Source organism: Ostrea edulis, chromosome 7 (genome assembly GCF_947568905.1).
Source record: "Ostrea edulis chromosome 7, xbOstEdul1.1, whole genome shotgun sequence".
NCBI lineage: Eukaryota > Metazoa > Mollusca > Bivalvia > Ostreida > Ostreidae > Ostrea > Ostrea edulis.
This window is the reverse complement of record NC_079170.1, coordinates 44,921,109-44,933,178: the sequence shown is the minus strand read 5'-3', so window position 1 is coordinate 44,933,178 and position 12,070 is coordinate 44,921,109. Positions and strand designations below refer to the sequence as shown.

Sequence of the window (12,070 nt, the reverse complement as noted above, 5' to 3'; positions counted from 1 at the left end):
GTAGTACTTCAGACTTCTTGAGAATACAGGAGTACCATTTTTTAATGATGGTAATGAAAACAAGATATTGTCAGAGCTGAAATCATGTGATCTGCTTACCTCTGTCTTTTGTTTAATGACCACTTGAAGTATTAAAGCTTGTTAAAATATTTTTGAATTAGCTTTGATTTTTATGTCACTCTGATTGCAAATGTGCCCTAGTGCAGAATAAGGGATTAATACATGTATATTAGTATAATTTTTTCCTTCAAATTCAACATGCTTATATCAATATAAAGGTCAACATGTATTTCATCAGTTGGCACAGCTTTCCAAACTATATATATCCCAATACTTATTTGGCATAAAAATTAAAAATATAACAAAAAGAGATGTGACATTGAATTAATTTTATTTTTCTAAGATAACTTAAAAAAGAAATCCTTAAAAAATCCATACACAAACAAACAAGTGGTCCATGGGCCACATTGCTCACCTGAGTCACCTTGGCCCTGCTGTTGTTCAGCTGCTGTGACTTTTCAAAGATTTTCTTATTAATCTTTATTCCCATGAAAAATTTTGACCCCATATTGTGACCCCAACCTAGCTCCAAAGGATCACAACATAACTGAAAAGAATTGACACAACACTGAATTGCCTCAACACAAATATGACAACAAGATCTTGTTCTGGAAAGACCATGGTATGATACGGAAAACCTTACCCTATGAAATCTATATACAAACACGATATTATTATAATCTTCCGATTATAAAGTCTCCCAAACGAAGTACTGGCTGTATAAAAGTGCCCTTTTTTAGCACTACTACTTTCCTCCCTTGACAAAATTCATGACAATGTTAACTTCCATTTAAATAATGTACATCACAAAGACTTTCATATTGAAATTTTTCAAAAAATCCCCATTTTCTTTCAGTAAAGCTAGTGACACTTGACCTTGCTCCTACTTTGTAGGTCCCAACATTCTCTCATCATTTTTGATGATCTCATGTCTCTGTCAGTCCTGGTTCTAAAGTTATACAAGTTTTTTAAATCAAGGTCACGGGGAAACTGGTTTGTAGGTCACAACACCCTTTTATCATTTATGAAAATTCCATGTCTCCATCAGTCTTAGTTTGAAAGTTATACCAGACTTATGTTCAAGGTCAGAGGTCAAGGTCACTGGAGTCACTTTACCTTTATACTGATTTGTAGATTTCATCATTTCTTAAGATTCCATATCACTCTCAGACCCGCTTCTCAAGTAATATTAAGTTTATGATCTAAGGTCAGAAGTCAAAGTCATTGGAGTCCCTTAATCTTGATACTAGTTTGTAGATCTTATCATTTCTGAAGATCACATGTCTCTATCTATTCCAGTTCTAAAATTATATGAGTTTGTATGTTCAAGGTCATTGGAGTCACTTGACCTTCATACTAGTTTGTAAGTCCTCTCATCCTCTTTACATTTCTGAAGATCCAATGTCGCTATTAGTCCTGGTTTTAAAGTTTTACCAGTTTCTCTCTTCATGGTCAAGGTCATTGGAGTCACTTGACCTTAATACTAATTTGTAGGCTCTGTCATTCTCTATTCATTTCTGAAGACCCCGGGACTCTATCATATTTAGCAAGTTATATCTGTTGAATTTTGGAATTGATTTTCCTCATAAAGTTTTGAAAATCCACCCCCATTTGATCCCCCAAAATGTACCCTAACCCCCTTCTATCTGAAAACAAAAACATTTCTGCACATCTAGGTACATTGGCCTATCAGATCCTTGAATATCCATTACTTCCATCAACTGGTTATGGAGAACGGTGACAGAAAGTTTTGGGTGCAAGAAAGAAGAAGCGGAAGAATAATAAGAACCGAGCAAAAACAATAAGTCTCCAAACTTCGTTTGGGAGACTTAATTATGAAAGCTTTATTTTAAAGGGACATTAGCTGTGAAAGTGATGGCAATTTTTTTCTCTCTCAAAATCTCTCAATGGCATAGGAATACATGTGTATATTAATGACAATAAAAAAATTTATTTTGTACAAATACAAGAAAAATCTAATGAAACTATGTTAGACACACTTTTAGTGTAAAGAAATATAGAAGGAAGAATTAGTGTCTTGCAAGGCAATGATCATTTAATCACCAAAATCACATATTCATTTGCTTGCTTTGATGTTAACAAGTGTTTGAAATAATTAAACACTGCTGTTATTACTGAAATATATAACATGGAGCAATTTTAATTTAATTCAGTTTTTGGTGATAAAATGACAGCAAATGCCCTTATGGAGATATTCAATAGGTCAGATTTTCATTAAGAGTAGGTAAAACATCCAGGTCATTGTCAAACACTGAAGTAAATCAATGTCTTGCCATAAAAATCTATATACAAATATAAAAGCTTTTCCTTATATGATTCCGAAAATATTGACTTGGTCAGATTTTTAAGTAGGTCAAAGTCATAAGATCAAATATGATTGTATTACAAGGTCATCTTGTCATAAAGAATCTAAATTCAATATGTGACACCCTATACCTGGAATACTTCTGAAAATATTTTATAAGTTACATTTCCTTAAAAGTAGGTCAAATTTCAAGGTCACAAGATTATAGTACATTTATGAAAAAAAGGTATTGTCATGAAAAATTTCTTTACAACTTATGAAAGATATATCTTAAATAGTTCAGGAGATATTCAATAGGTCAGATTATTTTTAAGTAGGTCCAACTCCATTGTCAGTGTTCACAAAATAAGGTGTTGCCATAAAGAATCTATCTACAAAAAATGAAAGGGCCCAACTATAATAGCTCCAGATATATTTCATAGGTTATGGGTTTTTTTTTAAAAGTAGGTTAAACTCGAAAGTTCAATGTCAAAGGTCATGATATAAAATGAACAAAATATGAAAAATCTACCTTCAGGACATATTGAATAGGTCAAATTTTATTTAAAATACGTCAAACTTCCAGGTCAATGTTACAAGATCACGCCATCGCATCACATGAAAGGTCTTTCCTCAAAGAAGGTACAGTATACACAAAATATGAAATAGTTGAAGAGGTATTTTCAAAGATTTTTTTCTATATATCAACATAAAACATTCATCCTCTATTGTGGCTACACCCTACCCCTACATGGGATTTATGACTTACAAAAAGTTGGATCTACTCTAGGTAGTTTTCATGTAATTTCCATTTTTCTGGCCCTATGGTTTTTGAAAAGAATTTTTTTTAAAGATTTTCCATATATACTCATATATACAACTTTGATTCCCTATTGTGGCCTTAACCTGGGGGGGGGGGGGGGGGGGCATGATGTTTACACACTTGATGTACGCTATATCAGGAAGCTTTCGTGTAAAGAACTTTTCTAGCCCAGTAGCTCTCTGGATTTTTAAATGACCCTATCCTATTTTTGCATTTTTTTTAGTTATCTCCCCTTTGAAGGGGACTTCATTTGAATAAATTCAAACCCCCTTCATCCATGGGTGATTTATACAAAGTTTGATTGAATTGAGCCAGCAGTTATGGAGAAGATGAAAATGTGAAAAGTTTACAGACAGACAAAAGGTGATCAGTATAGCTCACTTGAGCTTTCAGCTAAAGTGAGCTAAAAAAAAAAAAAAAAAGGTCTGCCAAAAATCTTCCATGAATGAAATTGAAAAGGATAATAAATCTATTGACAATAGAATTAAACTGTTCAAGCACCATAATAGGATATGAGCCATTCGTACAATGCAAGGGCTTCTTTATGATTGGATGGATGTGACCATGAGTTTTCCAACAGGATATTTTTACATTCTACTTCAAATTCTTCCAGACATCCAGAGGCACTCTGTCGAACACAGAAGTCTTCAGCAGCATCAACATCAGCTTCGTCAATCTCAATTTTGTAATCAAGTGTATCTAAAAATAAAACATGTACCTGTACAATAAATTCAGTTTACTAATGTAAAGCTGGTAGTAGAATATGAGGAAAGAAAGTTACATGATATATCCTGATGCATCTCCTACAGTATTGTGGGAATAAATTTAAACACCTACCATATAGCTGAGGAACATAAAACATTAAGTCTGGTTTTCCTCCAGGCAATTCAGCAGATTTAGTGTGTCTCATCCTGTGTTGATTCCATTCTTGAGCACATTTGTTCAGATCATCCTGCACAAGTTTGGTGAAACAGAATCTAAGACATTCACTGAAATACAATGCAAAAAAGAAACAATGTTAAAATTGTACAATTTATGATAACTCCTTATTCATCATTTTTATACGATTGCATAAAAATATTTTTTTAAAAATATATATCACTTACTATATGTACAAACAGAAATTAAAGGTGAACCTAGCTTAATAGTGGAAGGGAGAAAACCTGGTGAGGGCTCATAGAGCCCTTGTCCTGGAAGATGCCAAGTTCTGACAAGTATACAATGTTCGTTTTGGCTTTTTGAACATATAAACAATAAGAAATATTTAAGAAACAAATATGTCTCCTTGTGCAAAATTGAAAGGGGCTATTAAATAAGTGCATGTATACACAGGGTATCATTGAATTGGTAGTAGTTCCAAAACAAATCAGATGCCAAGTGAAGTCAATTTTGTATGAATGCCAAACAAGCATTGATTTCTGAAGATGATGAATTTTTTCATCATTTGGATTTAAGAGCTTGAACTTGTGGCATGAAGATCCAAATGGGAATCATCTTCAACCAGTGTTCTAAGTTTAGGTAATTAAAGGATTGTTAGATATAAATGAGCAGACAACATGTAATTCTAAGACCAGCAGTTAAATTAACCCTATCCCATGACCATGTTACCTGAAAATCTGCTCTCCAAGACCAACCACTGTATCAAGTTTAGTAACTGCATGTATCAAGCACAGGAGTCAGAAATAGAGTTGACAACAAATGGTCTTATGACTAGCAGTTTGACCTTGATCGTGTGACCTGAAAATCAATGGGTGTCACCTACTCTATAGGACTAACCACTGTACCAAATTTTGTAAATATCAAGCAATGCAATCTGATATTTGACACTTGGTCTATAGATTGACCAACTGACCCATCAAGAGGTTCAAAACAATATGCCCCCTTATTTTAAAAAAAAAGGGGGGGGGATAAAAATATACCTTAAAACAAAAACCTCATGGGGAAGGGGGCTCGATCCAAAAGCTTTACCAAAGATGAAATCATGTACGTGTGGCTAACCAAATTTTATTGTACGTACCAGTTATAGAGCTACAATTGAGCAGTTAGACTCAAAATTTATAAGAACAACTCAAATCACTTAAAGAAGAAAACCTTGTCATGTGTAAAATAAAAATGACCAGCTTTTTAAAAGATAAACTTGCATTTGAATAGGATTTGAGGTGGAAAACTTCCCTAATTGCTCCAGGTTGTTAAAGAACTCTATCCAAAACTGCCCTCCTCCTTGCCTGTTAGACAACCACCATCGTTCTATTCTCTGAAACAAAATATGTATATTTAAGCCCATGGGTCAAATCACTCACCGAACATTTTTTAACTAGTTGAAACTGGCTTAGTGGTTCACAGAAAAAGTTGAAAATGTCACAATTTTACAGACAACTATACAAACTGATGCTGGAGACAACAGGTTCATGATCAGAACTTAATTAAGCTCACTTGAACTTGAACTCAATTCAGGTGAACTAAAGTGAAACTTTTTCTGCATTGGTGGTGACTAAAAACTGTAAGCTTAGAAAATGCAAACATACATCAGTTTAGCAAGTATTAGGAGTATCAGTATTGTGTGAATTTTGATGACATAAAAATCCAATCCTTATTTATTACTATATAAGCTTCTATATACATGTATATATATAATCACTTGATTTGCTGGTGATGATCCTGTCAGAAAACTCTTCTCCCCTGCCATATCATCATCATGATGCCACCGAAATGCCCTCTGAATATCTGCAATTATGCAGTTTTCTGTCCCATCATCTGAACGAATACACCTAGGTACCCCTGTTCAATTGATAGTTTGAGATTACATGTATCCATCACTAAATAACACTGTAAATTACAATCAACAATACATATATTTGCAAACTGAATTGAAATGAAACTTGTATATGGCAAGCCGTTTTACTACTTATTAAAAAAGACAGATCTCTTTTACGTTCAGAGACATTTCTTTAAAGTAAGAGATATCTCTTTAAATTAGAGAGATATTCATCTAAGTTTGAGAGATATCTCTAAAATAAAGATCTCTCTCTCTTTAAGTTAAAGGGATATCTCCTTCACTTTAAGAAATATCTGAATTTATAAGATTTTGAATGCAAGATATCTCTTAAAACAGAAAAGATATCTCTTCGAGTTCAAAGAGATATCTCTGTAATTGAAAGAGACATCTCTCTATTTTCAAAAATTATTCTTCAATGCACATGGAATGCTTCCCAGAGCAGAAGCATGCCAAAATTGTGTTAAATGATAGAAATTGAAAGTGACAAGAAGCAGGCATTTTCAGCTTTCGATGTGCACACATGTATGAATGTAAAATATATACATCTTGTACATATTTACAATTTTTGATTTACTTTGTCCAACAAATCTACTAGATCAACACGGTAGAGACAACCTCCTCTATGTGTTCAGCCATTTTGACTGTGCACTTATTACGACATACAAAAGACAAATATGGGAGTAATAATTGTAGTCAGTTTATTGAGGTAATGTCTTTAACTTTCAGAAATATCTCTTAAAGTTTAAGAGATTACATTTTCTAAAAGAGATATCTCTTAAAGTTCTTTTGCATGTCTCTTTAACATAAAGAGATATCGCTTTAACTTAAAGAGATATAGTCTTTGACTTTAAGAGATATCTCTTTAACTTATGAGATATCTCTAACTTTAAGAGATATATCTCAAAATTGAAAAGATATCTTTCTCGAATAAATAGTAAAACCACTTGCCATACTTGTACAATGTTACATTCCAAAACAATTACCTTTGATTTCTCTTATGTAATCCAAGAAGTATGAAGCAATGACTTTTGGGTCATTATTTGATCTTCCTACTTTCAACCACAAGACTCGTCTTGAAAATCTAATAAAAAAAATCATGCATACACGGTGAATAAAGTGACTCAGGTATTCTGAGTTGTATTTGTCAATAGAGAGTAGACATTAATAATAATTAAGTTGTGAAAAGTAATTGACATACCCACAAACACATCCATGAATGGCAAACCCAAATCTTTTCAGTTTGTCGTAGCCGTCGACATGTAACAAATAATTGGGTCCCTTGTTGTGGTATACACGCCTTCTAAGATGTTTTTGCCTTCTTTCTTGGACCCTAATTGGATCTACCACATTTTGAATATAGGCAACTCTTTCTCTATATTCAAAGTAGGTAAACTATTGTATTAAATTTAAACAGACATGTATATATGACTAGTGCTACATGTATATAATTCCAGTTATATGTGGATTATAATTTGAAGCACATTATCTTGACCGAGCATTAATTAGGCCATAAATATGCTATCACCTGGAGAGCTTTAAATTAGCCAGGAATTTTTCTAGGGTCTGTAGAGGGCCGAAATTTGGCCCCATTTCCAATGCTAAAGAGCAGGTATTTTTCCCAAAATGATGCCTTAAAATTCCCAAATGATGGATGCTTTGATGAGAATATGCCATGAGGTGCCATCCAACCTTGGTGCCACTCTGTTACAAAACTTTTTGACAGTTTTTTCTCTGCCAAAGACCAGAAATTAAAGCTTGTTTAAGCCACATTGATAATAAAATATCAAATGGTTGACTTCTTACCTGTTTTTCTTATTTATTTGTTTGAAACAAATTTCCCAATTTCAATCAAATATCATTATTTTCCCCAAACTTGAAGGCCCTGGCCCCTGGATTCAGGGGTAAAAAAATCCCTGTTAGCTAAATTCACTTTAATTCTCCCCATAAGGTAATTTCACAAACAAAATACTAAATCTATATAACAAATTTACCTCGACACCACAAGTCCATGTGACAAGAGCCTGCGCTGCATTCCTCTACATCCAAGAACCGAGCCTTTATCATTTATTTCTTCCTTTTGTAAATATAAATCATGAAATATGTATTGTTCCATTGATGCATATAATTTATCTATACACACTCATACATGTACATGTATTTAATGCAAAAGAATCTAACCATTTCTTTTTAGATCTTCAGAATACATTTATAAAGTACTTTTATTAACAACAAGAGGCCCCATGCAGGCCTTATTGGTCATCTTAGTATCAAAGACCATGCACAGGTTTGCAGAGAGACTCATGTTTTCATAAAAGCTTCTTTGATTCTTTCTGGAAAATCTGGTACAAAACATATGGTATCTATAAGTTTGGTATACTCTCACAAAAATTGTCTATAAAAAATTCTTGTCAATTTTCATTCAATGGTAAACAGGGGTAAAGCATTGAAGTATATTGAATACCCCCCCCCCCACCTTAGGTTTTAGAAATAAGATAACTTCCCTATGAGCACTACTTAATATTTGCATTCAATCTTTATTAATTTCAATACAATGTGCTAGCCAACTAAAAAACCAGATATTGCCTTTGCTCAAACTCTTTCCCAAAGTACTATACTTACTATCCCAGGGGTGGATCCAGGAATTGTAGTTGGGGGGGGGGGGCAACTTTTACAGGGCTTCAAATATGTCTCCTATGTAGTAATTTTTACTAATTTCTGTCATTTTTGATAGAGGGAAATCAATAAAATAATGCAAATTGTAAGGGTTAAATCAAAAGATTTTGTCATTTATTGCTCTGAGAGTGGAAGAAATTATTGCTTCTTTTATCCTTCACATTTTTCTAAACAAGAGACCACGATTTACCTTAAATTTGAAAATTTTAGGGATGGCCCCCTTAAATCCGCCACTGTATGCTGACAGGATCTTTAATCGTTCATATCATCTACATCATATTTCAGCTTTCATTTAACTTCAGAAGGGGTAAAGATGTTGATTTCAAGCATTATAAACATGAACCCTATGTGACCATTTAGACAACACTCTCCTAACACCCCCTCCCCATTACCCATCGTGAACCCCTGCATTCTAATGTTTATAAAAATAATACTTACATTTGTTAAATGATTGACTTAGTCTTTCTAATTATGTCTAGTTTTCATTCATTTCATGTTTAAACGAAGGTGTTAAAAAAAAATTGTAGTCATTTTCACTATATGACCAATATGGCATTGTAAGCCTTCGGCACTATGAAGACACCTAACCAAAGGAGTCATAAAATTTACAATTTCGATGTTTGATAGAGGTTTCCTTGCTCATCATTACTTTATACTCAGTTTGTCTGATACATGCCAAGGGGTAGAAATAAAAAAAAAAATCTTTGAACATTGCATAAATTCCAAAGCTAATATCCTTGCATGTGGGTCCCATAAAAGGACCCAGTCCCAATTGAAAACTGTTTTTTCCAAGATTTTGATCGAAAAATCCCAAATTATCAGCTCACAAGCATAGTAAATCTGCAACATCTTGGGAATGAGTTATCTAATATGATATATATAAGACCACCTTTACATGAATTCGCTCATAATCTAAATGAAATATAAACACATGACATATATCAAGTCCCCCCCCCCCCCCATTTTATTTACAAAATACCGTTAATTTGTATTTATATCCAACATATATATTGGATCATATGTACCTTTAATCACGATATATAAATTACTGCGTTCTGGGTTTGTATGGTTTTTTTTGTTTTACCTACAATGCATTATTATTATTTTGTCCAAGTAATTTTCCCAAAATAGCAGTTTTTTGACGTAAAATTCCCAATTAAAAAGGCACCGGACCCTGTGTTAAGCCCCAGGTTCTATTTCTATTTTGATTTAAAAATTGATGCAGTGGATGTTTTGGGTAATAATTTTTACAATTTATGTTTTAATATCTATACCCATACAGGGCACATACTATATATAGAGGCTAAGATTGACTCAATAGTACATGTACAATTTGTTAAAGAGAAAGTTGAAAATTTTCATTTGTTAGAGACCGAGTCAGTAGGCAGGGTTCAATAGCAATATGTCATCTGAGTGACCCGGATGACCTAAAAGGCTGCAACTTATCTACAGTATATATATAATTTATAAACTTATAGAAAAAGAGGTATACTGAATACTAATCAATATGGTGCCAATTTCTATTTTCTTAAAATTATGTTCAGTAATTAATTCCATTTCAGTAAATGTAAGGATTAGCTATAAAAATTTAATTATAGATAAGAATGAAGACCAAATTCAAACATGACATTAAATTCAAGGAAATTATAACATGTTTAAATTAATTCATTATTCATGGTTAAATCTACAAAGTTAAAACATTATAAAAGGTTTTTTCAAATTGCTTAGATTCATTATAATTCATGACATATTAAATTTCAAAGGCTTCAAACAATGAGGATTGAAATTTGATATCAGAACCCCACCGTGATAACTTGATATGCTTCTTCTGTGTTTGGTACCATTCGTCTCCTCAGACCCATCTTGGCCATTATCCTCTTCAGATGTCTTTGACTATCAATGTACAAAAAACATGAGTCATATACACTATGGGGTCAATCACTCAAAATTGTTGGAGAAGACTTTCAAGACACCACCCCTCCACACACAAGGGAATCCACATCCAAATGTCGTATTTGTTGTGCTTTGGGAAGGGGGGGGGGGGCACTCTCCTGATGTTAAGTCACTCTCCTGATGTTAAGTCAGGTCCGTGGAGTAGACCCTTGGACTACTGTATGAAACAAGAATTGCTCTTTCACAATGCATTTAAGAAAGAGAACTTTTATTTTTGAGTGAGTGAAGGAAAAATGAAAATAATAAGTACCTTAGTTTAACTTCATGCTTAATTTGTAGAATGCCACAGATTTCCAGGTTTGTGTATCCCCCGAAGAAATAATCCCGTATGAGATCTTCCCCTATAACATAATATCTATGATAAATATGCTTTTCAAATCAATGAATCATTATTCATTAATATGAATCGATAACAGACTTACAAATTGACATACAATTTTACTTACGTGTTGCATCAGATCCTTGATCAATATGTAAAAATGTGTATTTTTCCATATCCTATACGCTAAATTTTCAGCTCTGAACGTGTAATATTTGGTTTCCTGGTACAATTTAATTTTCTGGGGAGTTGCAATTCCATGTAGTGATGTTTCCCAACATGCGCAGTATTCGATTTCCGGTTGAATTTTTATCGCGTTAGCGTGTCGGCGTGACGGCGCGAAGGCGTGTTGCTTGTTAGCGTGACGGCGCGAAGCTTGTCGGCGCGAAGGCGAGTTGTGTAAAGTTGTGTTAGCGTGAAGGTGCATTGCTTGTTGGCGCGAAAGCGCGTTGCTTGTTGGCGTGACGGCGCGAAGTCGCGTTGCTTGTTGGCGTTAGAGCGCGAAGGCGCGTTGCTTGTCTGCGCGAAGGCGCGTTGCTTGTTGGCGTGAGAGCGCGAAGGCGCGTTGCTTATTGGCGTGAAAGCGCGAAGGTGCGTTGCTTGTCTGCGCGAAGGCGCGTTGCTTGTTGGCGTGAGAGCGCGAAGGTGCGTTGCTTGTTGGCGTGATGGCGTGTTGTGACTAACGCGCAGTCACGCTTTTGCAAATGGCCCTATCAGGACACCATACATACATTCATTTACGAGAGTTGTTCGATATGCAATGTGTATTGTAACACAGCACGATAACGTTTTGCACGATTTCGTGGATGATTATACCTTTAAATAGCTCTATTCAATACATTTCCAACAGTATAAACACGAGTCTTCAGCTCCACATAGTTTTAAACTTATAGTCATTTCAATAGAGCCAGTCGTTGACCACTGTTGTAAAAATGGTTGGGAAACGGGTTGGGAATATTGAGGATATTAGAGCTTATATAAAAGTTCCCACAAAACTCTGTCATTCAGTAAAGCAGATTGTTTACTGAATTGGTGGAAGTTATGAGTCTGATAAGTTATCTTATGAGACAATTTGTAGGTGGAGAAAGAAATTTCTGACTGAGTCCGTCAAAGATACAGCAAAATCCGGCCGACCTGTGACTGTAGCAGGCAAGGCAAATG

General features: G+C 34.3%; 1 protein-coding gene across 1 annotated transcript; it reads right to left on the bottom strand.

Moving 5' to 3' along the window:
• Positions 1-374: 374 nt before the first annotated feature.
• Positions 375-11,632, bottom strand: LOC125661760 (uncharacterized). The gene is made up of 9 exons (XM_048893920.2): positions 10,841-11,632; positions 10,443-10,530; positions 7,956-8,038; positions 7,163-7,336; positions 6,948-7,045; positions 5,827-5,966; positions 5,330-5,442; positions 4,026-4,177; positions 375-3,887 (listed from the first exon to the last, which is right to left on the bottom strand). The coding sequence occupies exons 2-9, from the start codon at positions 10,506-10,508 to the stop codon at positions 3,682-3,684; spliced, it is 1,032 nt and encodes a 343-aa protein (XP_048749877.2). The 5' UTR covers positions 10,509-10,530; positions 10,841-11,632; the 3' UTR covers positions 375-3,681.
• Between the last annotated feature and the right edge of the window lie 438 nt (positions 11,633-12,070).